The following is a 19,670-nucleotide window of genomic DNA, read 5'->3' on the forward strand; positions in this document are numbered from 1 at the left end:
ACCGGAGAGTATTTCTGATGGCAAGATTTTATGTTCTTTCATCTGCATTTCTGGAGGGCAAGTTTAACAAAATTCCATATAATGAGTGTACTTGCCCATGTGGTGTGGGAGCTGTTGAAACTGTGGGGTGTTTTACTTTATTGTACCTTTTATCATGAGCTCCGTAGCAAGCTAACTACTCATTTTTAATTGCAATTGCCAGGGTGGCATGATGAATGATATATATAATTTTTACTTTGGGACGAGCAGCTAGCAGTAACTTATAGTGTGGCTACATTCTGCATGGTGGCATGAATTAACAATGGATTTTACTAGTTTTATTACCCTCCTTTTAGCTAAATTTCCAGACCACTCAGATTCATTTGACCTTCAATATTTACTGTCTGACCAGAATGATCTAATTTCTTTAAATGTTGCACAATTTTGTTTTATAGTTTGTAAAATTCACCAAGAGTTGGTTAATTTGTCTTAACTTATTGGTTAATGGTTGTTATCTTAATTGCTGTTTGTTGTTGTTAATCTTTTGTAACATTTACTGTGTTTTTCTGGTCATTGACAGTACTAAAGATTGTACTTGTACTAATTCTTGATCGGGTAATCTGATACAATTTGGAACTCTTAGGGATTATTTTAATGTCAATTGTCAAGTTTATTCTGTATGTACTGCATATTTTTGGCTACTGGTCATAGACAATAATAAACATGACTTGATACAGAGTCAGACTTTTCAACGGAGGGAAGTCTATGTTTTGTGCTACTCTCATTCAAAATCTTGCAACATCATTAGCCATTGTTGCTATAGTGTGTGAGAGTCCAGGTGGCCTTCCATCCAGGCTAAGCCAGCTCTATTTAACTTCAGAGACTCTGCTACCTTGGAGATGGTGGATGGGCAAGCACAAAGAGTTGTGTAGAAGGGCATTGGTTTGTGGGTGTGCAGGCCTTAAGTGTCTGAACACAGCTGGGACAGATCCTTTCAGATGTCCAGTTTTTAGCCCGCAGGTTGAAAGAAACGGAAAGGGACAGAGGCATAGGTTTGAGGGAGCCCTGGGACAAAAAGCAAAGACAGACCCCTAACATCCCACTTTCTTCTTCAGAGGGGTGAAGGCGGGGGAGGGGGGGAGCAAAGCGCAAACTGTCAGCTTGACCCACTACCAGTTAAATTGTAGCTATACCCAGGGGCAGAGTTCCTCCAGAACATGTATTTCCCTGACCGCAGGTAGGCAAGCAACATTTCCTCTCATCTTCTTCTTCAAAAGCTCCCACAGCTTAGACAGTCGCATGACATTGTTTTCCTGCCCTGCATCTCCCAGCCGGTGAATTTGTTGCATTTCTACCTATCATGCAGCTGTTAAAAGCACAGGAATTATGCCAGAGAAAAGATGACAGCCTTGTATACATGCTGTGAATGTTTTCTCTTCTTCCAGTGCATGGTTTTAGTTTAGTGTCCCACCCCCACCCCCTTCATTTTATAGTCATTTTATTCATTCATAAATGAATGGGTTCTAGCAAAAGTGATTAAAGATGAGAATTAAGAGTTACAACAGAACTAGGGGCAGAATTTGTGTTGGAATTGTGATTTGAAGACGAGTCCATGTGATGTTAATGGTGTTTAGGTAATATACTGAGATGAGCAAAAACTCTCCTTTTGCAGAACTGGGTGCCAGAATCCCATCTTTCTGTGCAAGTGTGGGTTTGAATTCCAACCACAGTGCCATTTAATGCATGGGTGGGGAACCTTGGCTCTCCAGCTGTTGCTGAACTACAACTCCCATCATCTGGGGATGGTGGGAGTTGTAGTTCAAAAACAGCTGGAGGGCCAAGGTTCCCCACCCCTGATTTAATGCAATCCAGAAGTTTGGGCTAGGTTGTCATTAACATATAGATGACACCCAGTTCTTTCCCAGCAGATCCAAAGGCAGTGGTAGAGGTCCTGAATCAGTGTCTGAAGCCAGTGATGGACAAGATTGAGGGCTCACCTGTTTCAGTGTCCATGATGGACACCATCATGACCAGCACTGACTTGACATAAGCTTTCTAGTAAAACTGTTACTAGAAGTCTATTTTATTGGAGATGGCAGGGATGGAAGGAAGGAGCTCCTGCATGTAAAACATGTGACCTACCACTGAGCTTTCGTCTCACCCACTAATAAAGGTGAGGCTTGCCAGACAAAGATGGCAAACAAATGTCGAGATTGAGTCTGATTTGGTGAGCATGACTTCAGGGGTTCTGCTGTGAAATAATATCCTGGGCCTGAAGGATATAGAAATGTCTGCTAATACAGATTTATGCAATATATAAACAGCACACTTTATATTGCTTACATGCTGACCTGTTCCAAGAGTCACCCTTGGAGTCCTGGGTTCTCAGTTCTAACCTTGGCAATTTTTAACACTAGGGAGAATTAGACCAGAGTTTTACCCAGACAGATAAGGGGTGAGGAGAGAGGTGGTCTTGTGGTAGCAAGCATGAATTGCCCTCTTTGCTAAACTAAGAAGGGGTTGCCTTGGGTTGCAATTGAAGGAGAATGTTGCAGAGTAATTACTTACCTTGTATGAATGATTACACAGGAAGCTTACTTCTAACTGAGAAACAAGAGTGTGATATTAATTATATGGGCTAAGACAACAATCAACTGTCTCTTATGCAGTGTGAGAGAGAACCTCTCAGTTTGAAATTCAAGACAGGGGCTGTGTTCGCATGTAAAATGAAACCACAGTTAAATGGGGCAGAGTTTGGAATTGGTGAACATCCGAATGCATGAAACCGTGGTTTCGCAGCAAAAGCATTTGAGCACATCCATCTTTATTTTTGCCCAGAATGGTGACTCCACTTTTCTGGGGGCACAGATAACCGGGTTCCCCCTGTCCCATGATTCCCCATGGTGGCAGATCGGCATATGCCACAATGCCAGTCTGAACCTGGGAAATTTGAATGAGATTTAAGATCTGTTTCCAGTTCCAATGTTTCCACAGTCTGACCACGCAGCAACGCCTGTACACATGGAGTATCAAATTTGGCTTCCCTGGAGAGGGGTGGTGTCACTGTGCAAAGGTTTTCTCATTAACCAGAGAGAACAGGGGCTCCACACAAACAGGGCCCACTTCTACTTCTTCTTCTTCTTTTTGATGGCACAATTCATGGGTGTGCAGTCCAATGGAAGACCAAAGGTTGGTGAGCCTAAGGTCCTCCCCAGTAGACTGCCCCTCTCATGAGAGGGCTAATCTCTGGGCAGCAAGCCAGCACGGGGGCAGGACTGTGGTTTTGTCTCCATGGACTGCTTTCCTGGTGTGAGCCATCACAAGAACATCCTTGGTCACAGAGGTCCAGACCCAAGGATCCTTTGCCCCCACTCATATACATATCCCCTCCTAGGAAGTCATAATATTCCATTCCAGGAGTGACATAAAAATAGTGCCCCTCAGCATACCCCCGCTGCCAGAAATTGTGCTTGTACGATTTGTTGCAGGGCACTTATGAGGGTAGCAGTGCAATCACTGTTGGATGAAGGGCTTGCAGGGCGTTTAAAAGGATTTAAATGCCTTTTTCCTGCCATGGGCAGTCCATTCTGAAAAAGCACAATTGTGTTCGATACACCCCATTGAAGATCGTGACCAATGACTGATGCCCTGCAGATGCTCTGATGCCTTGCCCACAGTATGGTGACATGAGTGCTATGGAGCTTGCTGGAATGCGGCCTCGATGGACCAGGAAGAGGGAGGCTCCCCTGCCCTGAAAATAAAGGTTGCCAGGCTGCAGTTGGACGAACTTCTGCGTTGCGATTTACAGCTTGAAAAATTAACTGCAGGTTCGGCAACCTCCAACTTCACATTACATGTGAATGTGGCCAGCAAGTAAGAAGGCTAAATTGAAACTAAGACTCCACCCCCAAGTTTGAACACAGACACATAGACAAGCATGCCCTGGACCAGAATAGAGACAATGTCCATAGGAAAATCCTGGGTGAAAAACCACATGAGGGCACTGCAAGATATTCCCCTTAGAGGATGATGCCGTAGCTCAGTGGCAGAGCATTTGCTTGCACACAGACAGTCCCTGGGAGCATCTCCAGGTAAGGCTGGGAGAGACACCTGCCTGGAACTTTGGAGAGCCACTGCCAGTCAGTGTAGACAATATTGAGCTAGATGGACTCATGCCGGACTTGGAATAAAAGAGTTTTCTCTGATCATAGATGAGTCTTAAACAGAAACAAGTTGCTACCATTGGGTACCTTTTTGGGAAGAGTCTCTGGAAACCCTGGCTAGTATTCATGCCTCACTGTGTCAGCTGCTTGAATGGATCTTCCTCTGAACATCCTTGCTGTTTACCATCTGCTGCTATTTAACACCTCTCCATCTTGGCAGTTTTTCTGTGTGCTGTTTACTTTGCCTTTACAAAAAGGAAAATCAATATGGAAGAGTTATTTAAAGAAATTAAAGCTCTTCAGGAAGAAAGCTGCGCTTCTCTGCATTGAATAGGTTGTGCGGAAGCATCAAATCTCATTTGTAGAGTGAGAGGTTTTGCTTAGTTTAATGTAGGTCATAGCTCAGTTAAAGAACATGTGCTTCGTACACAGAAGTGTCTGGGTTCAGTCTCTGGCATCTGCAGTTGAAAGGCCCTCAGGTAGCAGAGCTAGGAAAGATGCCTGCTGCTAGAGACCTTGGAAAGATACTGTCAGTCCTCGAATAGTGTTGCTATGAAGCTAATGGGACTCTTGGGGGGGGGATCCCCCCCACCGCCTATCAATCACTGTGATTTTTAGGGGGAACTGCTGCCTGAACTGGCAGCGAAAAAGTTAAGCTGATGGGCTATTTGGGGGAAAATATTTTTGCCCCTGGAGCCCCCCCTTTTCAATTGAAAAAGTTCACTGACAAACTTTTGGTTCAAGCCTCCTTTGAATTAAATCTGACAACTCAGTGGCCCTACTTCTCACTCAAATGTAAAAATTGGGGCAGGCTCTGGGCAGTGTTTTTCCAAAGATAAGCACCGGAAAATGGGCAGAATTCTGCACACATTTTGGTTAGCACTAGGTATAACTGAAATGTGTGCTTATGATCAGTTGCCCCTTGGAGTCTTCTGGGGTCCTCTGAATATCTGTTTCTCCTTTTATGGGTGTGGGTCGCTACCTGGAAGCCTAGTCTTTGGTTAAAAATATCTAACCAATCTAAATTATGTATTGTGAAAAGCTAAGTTCTCTGACCCACACAGGCTTATGCAGATTGATAAAAATTGCAAAATACCCACCACACACACAGACACAGACACATTTTTTAAAAAAACCAAGCAATTCTTCAGCTAACCTTGCTCATTTGCTCAGGACAAATGATAATGTGAAATGTTCTGAAATATTGTTGGGGGAGGGGAGAATTCATCTTGTAGAAGGCGAAAAGGCAGCAATGTGATTAGGGTAACGCTTGTGATAGCAACGAAGGCACATCTAGCATAATCTGTTCATTTTGAGAGTGTGATGGTGGAGGGAGGGAGCAGGGGATGTCATCGAGGTGAGATTCTGCTGTGCTGTGCAGAACATTAGAAATGTGATCTGAGCAAGATTTATTCCAATGCCTTTCTGTGCAGATACAATATTTCCAAAAGTGCCCTGGTAGATTGATAGCTCTGTAATTGCTGACATTTTTGTCTGCTTCATTGAACATTGTTCTCTGTCTTGTTCCCCAGTTACTGATTCCTCAGCTGTGATGCTTTTTGTCATGGTAGGAAGCTGGGAGCATGCAGAAACAAAAAGGCACAATCCCCCCCTCCCTCCATTAAATTAGATTAGGGACTGCAGATAATATACAGCAAGATGGCAGCACCCTTCCTCTTAATTCCCCGAGTGGAGTGCCATAATGCAGTCCCCTTGGAGAAATACTGCAATTAGTTATAGAAGCTGTATTTTGTCTTCAAAGCTGCCAGGATATCCCCTGGAGAGTTCATAACTCAGCATGCAGAAGAGAGAGGGGAAACTATATTAAACAAAAACTCTTAGTATAGAACAGATGTTCAGCTTTGGGCTGAACTTAGGGACATAGGAAGCTGCTTTATAGCGAGTCAGACCATTGGTCCATCTAGCTCAGTACAGGCAGCCCTTGTTATCTGAGGGGTTTCCTGCTTGCCTATAGGTGCGAATACAGAAAACACGAATAATTAGACCTTGAGTCAATGGGAATTTGGGGAGGGGTTATGTTCCTTGAGTCTAAATAAGGTCCAAAACAGCAGAAATAAAAGGAATAAAGCATAGCACCTTGCTCTACAGGCCTCCAGCTCTCCAGAAAGCCCACCCCAAAGCCTGCTAATCTTCCAAATTTTTGAGATTGTTTTTGAATATTCTTGGAAAAAAATGTTGAGGGGTGGGGAGGAGCCACAAAATGGCTCCGTACTTCAACATGGTGTCTGGAAATGACATTGGAAGTCATTTCTGGCCACCCAGGAACTGTGGATTGGCAATTTTTGCCTATTCTTAAAACTGTGGATACTGTGTCCCTATGATCCAGCCACAGATACACGGAACTGCGGGTGCCAGGACCGAGAAGAATGAGGGCCAGCTGTATTGTGCACTGGGCATTTTGATCATATCATGCCAGTGCTTCATCCATTGCACTGGCTCCCAGTCCATTTCTGGGCCCCAATTCAAAGTGCTGTTTTTAACCTTTAAAGCCCTAAATAGCTTGGGTCTGGATGACCTGTGAGAATGCCTTGCCCCAAATGTCCTGGCTTGGACCAAGATCTGGAGGTCCTGCTCCGAGTGCCTCTGTCAAACGAGATGAGGCAGGTGGCTACTCGAGAGAGGGCCTTTTTGGTGGTGGCACCAGGTTATGGCTCACCTGGAATAATCACTTGGTTCTTTTACACGCCAGCTGAAGACCTTTCTGTTCACTCAGGCCTTTTAAATTTGATTTTTAAAACTGACAAAAAATTTAAATTGTTTTTAAACTGTATTTTGTATAATTTTGGTATGTGGTGATTTCACATTTTTATGTGTTTTTGCTCATCGTCATGCTGTGTTGTGAGCTGCCCAGAGAACAATTTGTTACGGGGCAGCTAACAAATAAGTGGCGGTGTTGTTATTTTGTTCACACTGACTTGCAGCAGCTCTCCAAAGTTTCAGACAGGGGTCTTTTCCCAGCCCTGCCTGGAGATGCCAGAGATTGAACCTGGGACCTTCTGCATGTAAGCAGGCTTATGCTCTTCCCAGACTGGCAGCAGCTTCTCCAAGGTTGCAGGCAGGAATCTCTCTCTGTCCTATCTTGGAGAGGAGAGCTGGTCTTGTGGTAGCAAGCATGACTTGTCCCCAAAGCTAAGCAGTGTCTGCCCTGGTTGCATATGAATGGGAGACTTGATGTGTGAGAACTATAAGATATTCCCCTCAGGGGATGAAGCCACTCTGGGAAGAGCAGAAGGTTTCAAATTCCCTCCCCGGCAGCATATCCAGATAGGGCCAAGAGAGATTCCTGCCTGCAACCTTGGAGAAGCTGCTGCCAGTCTAGGAAGACAACACTGAGCTAGATAGACCAATGGTCTGACTCAGTATATGGCAGTTTCCTATGTTTCCTAAGCCAGGGCGGGAACTTGGAACCTTCTGCTCTCAGAGATCTAACTGGCAGAAACCTGGTGTTAGTGCCTGAAAGCCCTTCCCTGCTGCTCCAGCCATTGACTACGCTGTTTTGAAGTCATGGAATATTCATGAACATTCCATAACAAATTGCCCCAAGCTGCCAGTGCTGGCAACAGAATTCAACATCGGTGAGAGAACAGTTTGGATGGAAGCAAAAATTACTGTGGGGATTAGGAGCTAGAGGTGCTGGGATAAGAGGAAGGGTGATGGAAGGATAAGGGAAGAAAGATCTACGAAGCAGAGTGAGTGAACGGGAAAATGGAGGGAAGAAGTAGAGGGGCTAAGGAGACGTGAGCTTGGGGACAGCCTCACAGACAAGCATACACAGGGATGTTCTGTTGGTGGGAAGGGGATGGATAAGCAGTGGAGCTTTGCAGGCTAGAGGACTGTGTAGGCAAGGAATCCAAGGGGGCTCTGAGGTGAAAGGAGCAGGGAGCCAAGATTCATGCATTGAATTAATCAGCCAAATATTTGCCTGCAGACCTCAGTTTTTAGAAATTAATAGCAGCAGCTGCAACGAGATCCATCTTCCATATGAAGCTTTACCTGCCTCCTTTCTTTCTTCTTCTTCTTCTTTTCCTGGTACAGGTAAAAGGAACCCATTATTGCTATGAAAGCAGTGTGTCTTTATCTGAATGTTTCATTAGGGCTGAATGGATCCTGGAGATTGAATTACAGTCTTTATTCAGCTGATACAAAAGCAGCCACCAATGAATAAATGAACAACCTTGCCAGCCCGTGCCTGGCATAGAGATGGCAAAAGGCCACCTCACAATATTATTAGAGGAGCTGATAAAAACTTGGCAGGGTCGTCAAAACTGAGCTGGCACCAAGGAAGGAATTGCATGTGGTATCAGCGTGGGGCTAGAAAGGCACTAGAGAGTTGTGGGTTAACTGTTTTGCTAATAGAGACGATGTGTGTAGATATCAGATGTGCCCACTCTCCTTTGGTGCTAATAACCCCCCAAATATCCCCAGTTTCTCCAAGAGTAGAGGCTGGGGCAGGCTGTTGGTAGTCTTTGGACCTGTACAATAAAATCCTCTTCTCTTTTGTGGAATTCTGTTAGTTGGGATGTGCCCAGACTGGCACCACCACCACCCCACCCCCAGTCTGTTTGTCATGTTTGACCAGTAATTTTCACCAAGGGCTGTATTTTGAACTGAGCAAGGACTGAAGGGATGGTAGCGTTAGCAGAGAAGATTTAGGAGTGTGTGTGCTGTCCTTTGGTGGCGATTCATTGGTTGCTGCTTGCAAAGGGCAGGGAAACACTCTGAGCCTGACGGTATTACATCACGTGTTTCCTTCCCTAGACGTGACCAGGAAGATGAGGTGGGGAGAAGAGATGTGCATTGACCAATATTGGGGCTGGGGCTTCTGGACATGGATGGTGGAGTTGCTGGCTCGGGTTCCCCTAGTTGTTCTGAGGTGGAGGGTCGTGGCAGCACAGACTCACCTGGGGCCGTAGGGTCTTCCCACCGTGTTTTATCTCTGAACTGTCTGCCTCATCCTCCAATTTGGGGTGGGGGCCCTGGAACTCCTATGGCAGAGGAGGCAACCTTGGCTTTCCAGCTGTTGCTGAAATAAAATACCATCACCCCCAACCACAACATTGTGGCTGGGGATGATGAGGGTTGTCGTTCAGCAGCAGCTGGAAAGCCAAGGTTGCCTAGCCATGTCCTATGGCAATGGGGGGCAAACTGCTGGGCCTTTCCCACACAGGGCTTTTAGCTCATGTCTGCTCCGGAATGGAGGGTGTGCATTCACATATTGGTCAGTTGAACAAATCTGCAATAGTACCTGACCCCACCTCCCCACCACGGCACTTCCAAGAGGATTATCATGTCCCTGATGGGTTGCTGTGCATGGCTGGCGGCTTGCAGGTTGCAACGGCAGGAGAGATAGCATCTCCACGCGTTTTCGATGTTGGCGTATCATCCTTGCTGATGAAGAATGAAATCTGCCCTATTACTTACAATATTACAATCTAGCCTGCTAATTAAAAAAAGAGTTTCACAATAGACAGCCTATGCTATATGTATGAGATAATTACAAGACATGGTTGGTTGTGTTGTGCACCATTTTTAATTCATCAGGGACAACTTGCAAATAGTAACATAAAGTTGAGTCAACTTTTGCCTCGATAAAGAAATGTATTTACATTCATGAGAAGCCCTCCTGGCAAACAGATTTATTTGGAGAGACATGTGTCACTGCCTGAGCAGGGGTCTCAAACAGTGGCCCTCCTCCTGCGAATGTTCCACCATCCTTGGCTACTGGCCATTGTGGCTGCAGATGATGGGAAGGCTGTATTATTAGAGGCATATCAAAAATTGGTGTTTCTGTTTTCATTTCTTAACAAAAATGCAACACCCTCACTACCAGTGATTCTCTAAAGCAGGAAAGTACAAGGTGGTGTGTTTTGTTTTGTTTTTGTTTGGGTTTTTTGTGTGGCGCGTGCTGGGGTTAGTGGTTTACTTTGGGCAACTTATTTACAAGGCAGAGCACCACATCCCATCAGAAGCTGTTGTTGGTGTCTATGTTCCTTTTTAGAGTGTGAGCCCTTTTGAGACAGGGAACCATCTTGTTCCCTTCCAACTGAGCAAAGAGGCACCTTTTAAACTGGCAATTCTCTTATATTTAGCAGGGGGAGAGTAACTGGCCTGATCTAGCCCGCATCCCTCCAGTGGCTGTTGCTGGTATCAAATCAATATTTATTATGGTCATAGACCAGCATAAAGTATAAGGGGTGATTACATATTGCATATTAAAAGTAAAAGTAGTTATTAAAAGCCTAGGGGTGCACAATATACTGAAAGACTATCATAAAAGACTATAACAATCAGAAATAGAAGTAAAATTTAAAATAAAACTTTGGCTGTCTAAAACAAAGCAAGACTGCAAACTAAATGACCCTTAATGGCCGAGACCTCAAAATTTCAGTTAACTGTCGTTAAGAATGGTAAAAAATGGGCACAAATATTTAGAAAAGGCATCATAAAAAAATTTTTAAAAAAAAAGGCATAAAAGAGAGAAGCAAGGATGCATTAAAAAGTTATATGAAAAATGTGGAGCCATAAAAGGACCTATAAAATCATACACGGGCAACTATAGACATAGTAAGAGTTTTATCAATTAGGGCAAGATAAAAAGCCAAGCAGCTGTGGGCCTGGAGCCCTCTAGGAGCGCTGGGTTGCCAGGAAGTGCTCTGAGGCCGCAGGCAAAGGTGTGCTCAAGTTAGACCATATAGTTGGGTGCTGGGCACGAGCAAGAGGTCCTCATCCGCCGGATTTTAATTGCTGCCACACAGAACCTGGCAACACTGTAAGTGGTGGCAGGGTTGTGCTATCAGCAGTAAAGAGGTGTAAAATTGGTCCGTATGATCAGGATACTTATGTAATAATGGTAGAATGAAGGTGGCACGGATGTCCCTGTAGTACAAACACTGAAGGAGGATGTGCCCTGTTGTTTCTATTTGCCCTGAGTCTCAGGAGCATTGACATTCCGAGAGTGGGATCTTCCTATATTGTCCTTCAAGCACTGCTGAGGGAAGAACATGGCAATGTGCCAGCGTGGAGGCCCTCCTGTGCTTTGGGACTTCCAGTTGTGTTAGGTATGCCACAGGAAAGCTAGTATACCTGAGTCCTTTACTGATGAGGCAGTTCGGGGCTTTGCCTATTGGCGCTCTATGTCAGTAATACGCTGTTTGATAAGAGCCTTGGCTGTGTGCCATCAGGTGTGCCGTCAAGTTGATTTCGACTCCTGGCGCCCACAGAGCCCTGTGGTTTTCTTTGGGAGAATACAGGAGGGGTTGACCCTTGCCTCCTCCCGCTCAGTGTGAGAAGATGCCTTTCAGTATCTTCCTATATTGCTGCTGCCTGATATAGTAGCAGCGGGGATTCAAACTGGCAACCTTCTGCTTGTTAGTCAAGCATTTCCCCGCTACGCCACTTAAAGGGACTGGCCTTATCATAGCCCATGTTAACTAAGTGGGGTGGGGATAGGCCCAGGGACAATATATTAGTCATAATTGACTGTTTCCAGCTGGATTGAAAGTCATCAGTCAGGGTTAGGCTGTTGCTGGTGTCTACCTTATGCTTCTTTTTAGATTAGGAGTCCTTTGGGGACAGGGAGCCTTTAATTAATTAATTAATTATATTTCCATGTCAGCCGCTTTGGAAACTTCTGTTGAAAAGCGGTATGTAAATAGTAGTAATAACAGTATATTTGACAGGATTCTCCTCCACTTTATATCCTGTATAACAGGGGTGCACAACTCAAATGCCCCAGTGAGCTGGAACCAACCACAACATGGTGTTCAGGGGTTGAGGTCAATTTTTAGCATATTATTACATTAAAATTAAGTATTAAAAATATTAATGAAAGCATTTTTTAATTATTTGTGGATCTTCCCCCCTGTCAAGGAGCCCACAATTTTAACTAAACATAGTGGCCAGAAAATAGGCTCTGTCCTTGCTCAGACAGTGGAGTACCTGGAGTGCACCCGCCCCCAAAGAAATGCCAAATCCCTCCTCTCCCTAAATCACTGTTGCTTTCTGGTTGCAGTCCTAGGCATACTTCCTTAGGAGAAAGCCTCACTGGGACCCCTGTGGTAATATTTTCAAGGAAACATGCATAGGGTTGTGCTGTACGGCAGTTTCAGGGAGGACAGAGGATGGAGGGATGGAGAAGAGGGATCTGACCCAAAGAGTAGCCTTTCTGGAGTGCTGTTGCTGCAGGTTATGCCTACCTGGGAGGCAGCAAAAAAGTCCCTTTGGGCCAGGTCTGGCACCTGGGCCTTATGTTTTGCAGGCCTGCCTTATAAACATCAAATGACTGTCTAATGTTCTTAGAGCCATATGTGAAAAATGTTTATTACATTTATTTATTACATTTATATCCCGCTCTTCCTCCAAGGAGCTCAGAGTGGTGTACATGCTTATTTTTATCCTCACAACAACCCTGTGAGGTAGGTTAGGCTGAGAGAGATACATGACTGGCCCAGAGTCACCCAGTGAGTTTCATGGTTGAATGGGAATTAAAACTTGGGTCTTCCTGGTCCTAGTCCAACACTCTAACCACTACGCTATGCTGGCTGTGTGAGGGTGCTTCCACACTAGCCTTTTTATTAGGTAATGATGCTGTTCACTCACTCATTTTCCTCCTGAAAATCTAAAGAACATCCATACCCAAGTGTTACATTTGTATGACCTTCTCCCCCCAGGTATTTTTCTGGTCGTCTGAAACAGCTGCTTTTATATCAATGTTTTGGTGTGCAGAACACACACTTCTGAAGGGTGGGGAGCAAACTTAGCTTCATTCCATAGAACAGCAGCAGTGACAGATGGATAGCTGCACTCAATTTTATTTTATTTTATTGCCACTGCTGCTGCTTGTAGACACTGTACAGACAATTGTGGTGTTTAAAAGCATTGTATTAAACTCCATTGTTTTTTTTAAAAAACACCGAAAAGAGAACCCAGTGTTCAAGTTTGTACAATTTTTCTTAAATTAAAGGTTTTGAACTGTGTCTCCTCTCTGCTCTTATCTCCCTCACAGTCTGGAAATGAACTGCCATACTTTCAGCCTGCAGCTCCACAGAAAACGTTTGGTCGGAACTGTTTTTTAGAGGACAAAACCCATGCGTTTCAGTCTAATGTCACCGCACTAAGCCAAGAGAATTGTCACTGGAGCTTTTTAGTAAGTTTTTAATTTTCCTTTAAAATATATTTCTGTGGCTTGCTCGGAGAGAAATGCAATTTTGTAGTTCATTCGGTTTTATGTATCAGCTTTGAAACTGATGAGAAACCCCATTGACTTCAGGGTGTTTGGGATTCCACATTCCCCACGGTGTAGTTCCATCGACATGAATAATTTGGGAGACGTGCTTCATTCTCCACACCCAATCAGGCTAGTTAGACAGTTGGATAAATGGAAGTGCTGTTTACGTGGAGTTTCACAGCCATGAGATGTCCCAGTGGGGCTGTAGCTCAGTGGTAGAACACCTGCAGAAAGTTCCAGGTTCAGTCCTTGGCATCTCCATATGGGGCTGGGAAATTCATGTCTGAAAGCCCTACACTAAAAGCCCAGAGAGAGCCCTACACTGCCATGTAGACAATCCTGACTAGATTGGCCAAGGGTCTGACTCAATAAAAATCATAATCATATGTTAACAGGCTGCTACAGCCAGAGAGATGATGTTGCTCAGGGTGGAGAAGTGGCCCGGTATGATTTCTATATGGGCCATTTGGTGATGGGGTTTGCTTCAAGTTCAGGATCTAAATGAATCCTCATCCTGTGGAATTGAGCTAGTGACTTGACAGCTTTACCCCATGCATGTGAAGGTTCCTTCTGGACCTTCATGTGGCACCTCCTTATTTGCGCTGGCTTTCTGTTATGGTAAGCTGTTTAGTGGATAGTCTGTGGGTGTGTGTTGGTGTCCTTTGATGTTGGACTAGTCAATGACAGTCCCTTCCAATCTGGTTATTTTGTGTCTATGAAATGGCCATTAAATTATAGGAAGATATATGGAGTAGAGATGTGCAAATCAATTTGAGCTCGTATCAGGCCAATGTGAGTGTTTCAAACTCGAATCGAGTTGCCCTTAGAATAAAAGGCCTGATTCAAGTTTGAGTCAGATTGACCCTGATTAGAGCTCAAATTGATTTGAGTGCCATTCTGGTGGGGTTTTCCCTTTGCTGATTGATTTTCTGGCACTGGCTTCCGATTGGCTTGAGATCTCCTTGTTTCTTGGTTGGCTTGTTATCCTACATGTTGTTGTTGTTGTTGTTGTTATTACATTTATATCCTGCTCTTCCTCCAAGGAGCCCAGAGCAGTGTACTACATACTTGAGTTTCTCCTCACAACAACCCTGTGAAGTAGGTTAGGCTGAGAGAGAAGTGACTGGCTCAGAGTCACCCAGCTAGTTTCAGGGCTGAATGGGGATTTGAACTCGGGTCTCCCTGGTCCTAGTCCAGCACTCTAACCACTACACCACTAGTGTTGTCATGGGCAACTTTGCCCCCACTGGCTGGGTGGAGGGAAGAGGGAGGGAGAACAAAAAAGGAGGGAATTTTGAAATGTGTTCAAAGAGACTGTGGAGGAGGAGGCAGAGACAGCCCTAAGTGTCCCCTTGAAAAGGATACATTAGGAGAGGAGGAAGGAAGGAGTTTGCAGTTTTATTTTCTCAGCACTGAGTACGATATGCAGTGCTATTACTGCTATATTATTAACTATCTGATTTTGCTGGATCTCAGATTGACAAAGGCAGAATTTGGGTGCCCTGCCTGCCTGCCTGCCTTTCTTGCATTGTGGTTTGGTCTGTTTGTGAGATGGTGTTGTGGCAAGAAATGGACAGTGGCAGCTCAGCTGTGTGTGTGTGTGTGTGTGTGTGTGTGTGTGTGTGTGTGTGTAATATTTCTTGGTGAGTGCTATGATGAGTTCCATATCTGGCCTTGAGACTAACTTGTGTGCTTGTGCTTCAATTACTACTTTGCTCTGCTTTGCTATTACTATTCCTGATTCCACTCCACTGCCTTGTCCTTGCATACCACAACTCATTCCCTTGGATTCTATACTGTGGTCCCCTGCTTTGCATGTATAACATCCCACATTCAGTTCCTGGTATCTTCAGTTAAAAACAAAAATATCTTGAGGCTCTAAACATGATCGGTGTGTAGAGCCGGGAGGGGTTTGGCAGGGAGAGCGAGTCAAGCCCACTCTCCCTGCACACAGCTGAGCCCTGGGTGGCCGGATTGGCCACCCACACAGTAACTGGATCCATCACTGAGCCGGTTGGGGAGGTGGGGATCAGGGGCCGCCCAGGCCCCAGAAGTCCCAGCATGCCCCATGCGAGTGCATGGGGCATTCTTGGGAGACCCCTGTGATGGGAGGCTTGTTGGAGCCCCCCAGTTGGGGGTCTCCTCATGAGTCACCGCGGCGTGGAGCCGTGCCATGGTGACTCACAATCAGTGAAATGGGGTTAGTGAAGCGCTCGCTCCACTAACCTCGCTTAACAGGGTTTGTCCTGTATTGTCCTGCAAATCCTGTATTTAGCGAGGTTTGCGGCTGGGAGCTGTGCGGCTCCCGTTGCAGCACACGACCACTGGAAAGAGGGCTGGGCTCCCTTAGCCCGCTTTCCAGTGGTCATGAGAATAGCCTCCTTGTGTAACAGGGCTAAGACGAGAGGCTTCTGTCTGAGGATCTGAAAAGGTGGTGCCAGGATCAAAAGCACTAGTCTAGATGAAAATAAGGATCTTACTTTGTATAAGGCAGCTCCTTGTATTTTCCACTACATAGATCTCAATGGGGGTTGTGGGGACTGGACATGGGGACTGGACAAGAGGCCTATTTCAGTCCTCTGTCACATTTGCCTGCCTCTTGCCCATTGTCCTCTGGTCATGCCTGGCAGTAAGTCCATACGCTGCATCCTTCCATCCACATCTGCCAAATTAGCAACCAAGTGTATTATTATTATTATTATTATTATTATTATTATTATTATTATTATTATTAATAATAATAATAATAATAATAATAATAAAGTATATTTATATACTGCTTTCCGACAGAATTTTGCAGCCTGCACAGTTGCAAGGATGGCTGCCTTGTGGGACACAAGCTGCGTGTTGAGCACTTTTCTTTTTCCTGGCCAGCTTTTCAAATGGAGAATTAAGCTGAATGAGTGCATATTAAATAAGCTAACAAGCCAGTCCTGAAATCCAAATCAGCAGTTTCAGAGTTCCAGATGCAGCCATGTGATCTGCTCAATATGAATAGCTGTACTTAATTTTTTTTTAAAATCAACGTTTCCTTTTTCTCTGCACAAAATGCTATTTCTGCGTCTGCTATTCAGAAGAAGAAAGCCCTGGCAAATAACACCCTTGGCTTGATGTTTTGGGAAAGGAATGCGATTAAGGTGGGGAAAATTATATTGCAGCTCCAACCTAAGTTGAATGAGTTGACTTAGCTGAAATTTTGCATGGTCAATTTTCCAGTGCTGAATACAGCCCAATGCCAGGGGAATTCAGCTCGCCATGCTCAGTGATCACCCTTAAAGCTTTTCATTTACTGGATATAACGAAGGCCTGTGATCTTGCAGTTAGACTTGCGTCAACAGGTCTACACAGTTATACTGCACGGGTCTGATTGCAAGTTGGGAGACTCCAGGAAATCATGTGTGGTCTGAGAACCTCTTTGTCACTTGTAGGGCCACTGGCTTTTCTTTCCCAGACAAAGTGGAGCAGAAGTCTGAAAATTGCAGGTTAATGCTGTATATTTCATGGATAAATCCGAAAGGCTTTGAAGAGCCTTTGCTGTAGGCATTATTTGTGGCTAACGCATCATTATACACCAACTGCAACTTCTTGTAATGTATTGCATACGTCTTTACAGAAGGCCAACACACACCAGCTTCTCAGAGACTGAAGTGAGGACACTCTTGTGGACTTGCTCACAGTCTTTTTCTCTAGCTGGGTTCAGTCATGATACCAAACCGTGGTTGGATTGAGTTACATTTGGGGTATGGGGTTGTGCCAAAGGCATCACGGCGTTTGGTGGATTTCACAGAGGTCTTCTGAGAGGCAGTTCCAGGCATCAGGGGGAGTAGGGAGAAAGGGTGAAAGATTCTGAACTAAGGAGCAGGAGACCTGAGAACAGAGAAGGGGGAAGAGAGTGAATAAGAAAATGGGGGCATGGAGAGAGTCAAAGAGAGAGTCTGTGGGAAGTCTGACCCTCTGTCTCTTTTCTCACCTATGACTGAGGAGTTAAGTGTCAGGCTGGGACATGCTGGGAAAAAGTAAGAGCCTCCTTCTCAACACCTTCCTCATTCCGGGAAAAGGAAGGTTGGGGAGTTGCATTCTCTGCTGTGTCTAGCAGTGCAGCTGACTCAGAGTGAGGGGGAGAAGAAAGAACTGTCCGCACCTCTCTGCTTAGCATTTCGTTCTAGTTTCAGTCATTTGTATCCCATTTTTTCTTCTGAAAGATAACTGGCAAATTTATCTGAAAGACAGGCCAGAGCGATTAATCTTTTGGTCACACTGTAATGTGACAAAGAGATACGTAGGCTTCTATGCCTATAATAATATTCAGTTCTGCTCCCAAACATGGGTGCTTGTCCACATGACCTATAGATTCATATGACTTCCACGGAAGTGTGTGTTGGGTGAACCTTACTTTTGCCTTGTTGGCATAAGATAGTCTCCGCAATCTGATATGGATGAAAAGAATACAATTTTCTAAAGCAAAATCACAATGTGTGTCTTGAGCTTTTTGTATAGGATGACCTTCCTCTGTTTGGATACCGGGGATTCTCTTCTGTTACATCGTCTGGGCAGGCTCTCTAAAGCTAGAGTTAGGTCTATGCAGTTACAGAACATTTGCATGGTCTCTGTGGAGGATTCTGTTTCAGTGGTGTCTGGCTGGAAGATGTGGTTGTATTATTACAGAACGTCATCTTGCAGGCTGCCAGTCCTTGCCTCCCTGCAGAATCCCCAAAGGTTGTTTGTGTATACAAAACAGGAGTAAGAGTGCAGTCTAGATCCATTTACCTTTTTAATGGGAATCCTGCCATTGAACATAAGAAGAGACCTGCAGGATCAGACAGAAGCCGGATTGAAGGGCTTCCCACAGTGATCATCCAGATGATGCTGGAATACACACAAGTAAGGCTTGAAGGTAATAGCTCCCTCCCTCTGTTGTTCTGTACTGTCTGGCATTCAGATACACTACCTCTGAGCTGGGAGGCTCCATTTAACTATAATGGCTAATAGCCAGTGATAGCGTATCCTACATGAATTTGTTTAATCCCTTTTAGCTTCAGTTGGAGGTGAATGTCTCCCTAATGCTGCATTGTTGTTCTTCTAGATCAAGGGGCCAAATTCATACACATTTCAAAGATTTCCTTCCCCATGTCTTATTGCAATCTTGAGGATCAACAAAGTGTACTCTCCTCTCTTGCTTGTAGGAAGAAGGCACAGGAGAGCTTCCTTGCACATCACAGTTTTTAGGTCTGTGCCTAAAAATGTAAAGTACAACAAATAGGTGTCTGGATACATGTTTCATGCAGGGATGCTCGTCAGTGAGCTGAGGTTGGCTGCAGCACCTTGATCATTGTACCTTCTATGGCAGGGCTGCCCAGCTGTGGCCCTTCTGCAGATGCAGGACTACAACTTCCATCATCCCTGACCATTGGCCACTGTGGCTTGGAATGATGAGAATTGTAGTCCCAACAACAGGTGGAGGGCAGAAGTTGTGCAGCCCTGCTCTGTGGAAAAGGTTTGTTTTTGTGTAGAAACTGGGTAACTGCTTTAAAACGTTGTTTTGTGGGTTGTCTATTTTTCCTCCAGTTAATATTATTCAGCATTCATTAAAAAGCTGTATAGAAGCTTAGCGTTGTTCCAGGTGAGGGTCTAGTGTCAGTGGTTCCCAACCAGGGTTCCTCCAGATGTTGATGAACTATGACTTGCATCATCCCCAGCTAGTGGGGATGATCCCCAGCAACATCTGGAGGAACCCTGGTTGGGAACCACTGGTTCTAGCGAATGGGAGCATGAGATTTCTGGAGCTAAGCAGACACGAACCTTTACAAGAATGGAATGGGGGTGGGTCGAGGGGAGAACCACACCTGCATTCCCCAGGATATTTCCCTATGGTGCTCCTGATTTCAAACCATTTGTATCACCTCCATAGGGCTGCTATGGCCTCTGTGGTCCTCATAGTGCTGCTCTAGTTAACCACAGCAGAGATCTGAAGTAGTAATAATATATAGCATCTGTGATGAAATGCGGGTTACTCTTTGCTTTCTGGGAATTTACCCTCAGTAGAGAGAGTGCTCTGATCCCAAATCAAGGAGCACACTGCTGCTTCGAGGTAGGCTGCCACTAGTTGAAGACTGATCTAAAGCCATGGACCTGGCTTAGACATGGCTTCAGTAAGCTAGAACTGTCTGGCTTGGGACTTACAGGCACTGTACAGCCAGAGTCTACACAACCCAGCTCTAAACAAAAATATATTATTCTGAAAACTCCTCAACAATAGCGAATGACCTTACAAGGCACATGGG

The 19,670-nt window shown here is 44.9% G+C and overlaps 1 protein-coding gene across 20 annotated transcripts in view; it reads left to right on the forward strand.

Annotated features, from left to right (window-relative positions):
* The window catches only part of RIMBP2 (RIMS binding protein 2), a 240,764-nt gene that overhangs the window by 76,061 nt on the left and 145,033 nt on the right, over window positions 1–19,670 (forward strand). For all 20 annotated transcript variants that reach the window (XM_053279070.1, XM_053279076.1, XM_053279081.1 and 17 more), the window contains one exon: window positions 13,168–13,308. In XM_053279070.1, the coding sequence (XP_053135045.1) occupies window positions 13,168–13,308 (141 nt within the window). The remainder of the gene's footprint in view (window positions 1–13,167; window positions 13,309–19,670) is intronic.

This window comes from Hemicordylus capensis, chromosome 15, assembly GCF_027244095.1.
Source record: "Hemicordylus capensis ecotype Gifberg chromosome 15, rHemCap1.1.pri, whole genome shotgun sequence".
Classification (NCBI taxonomy): domain Eukaryota; kingdom Metazoa; phylum Chordata; class Lepidosauria; order Squamata; family Cordylidae; genus Hemicordylus; species Hemicordylus capensis.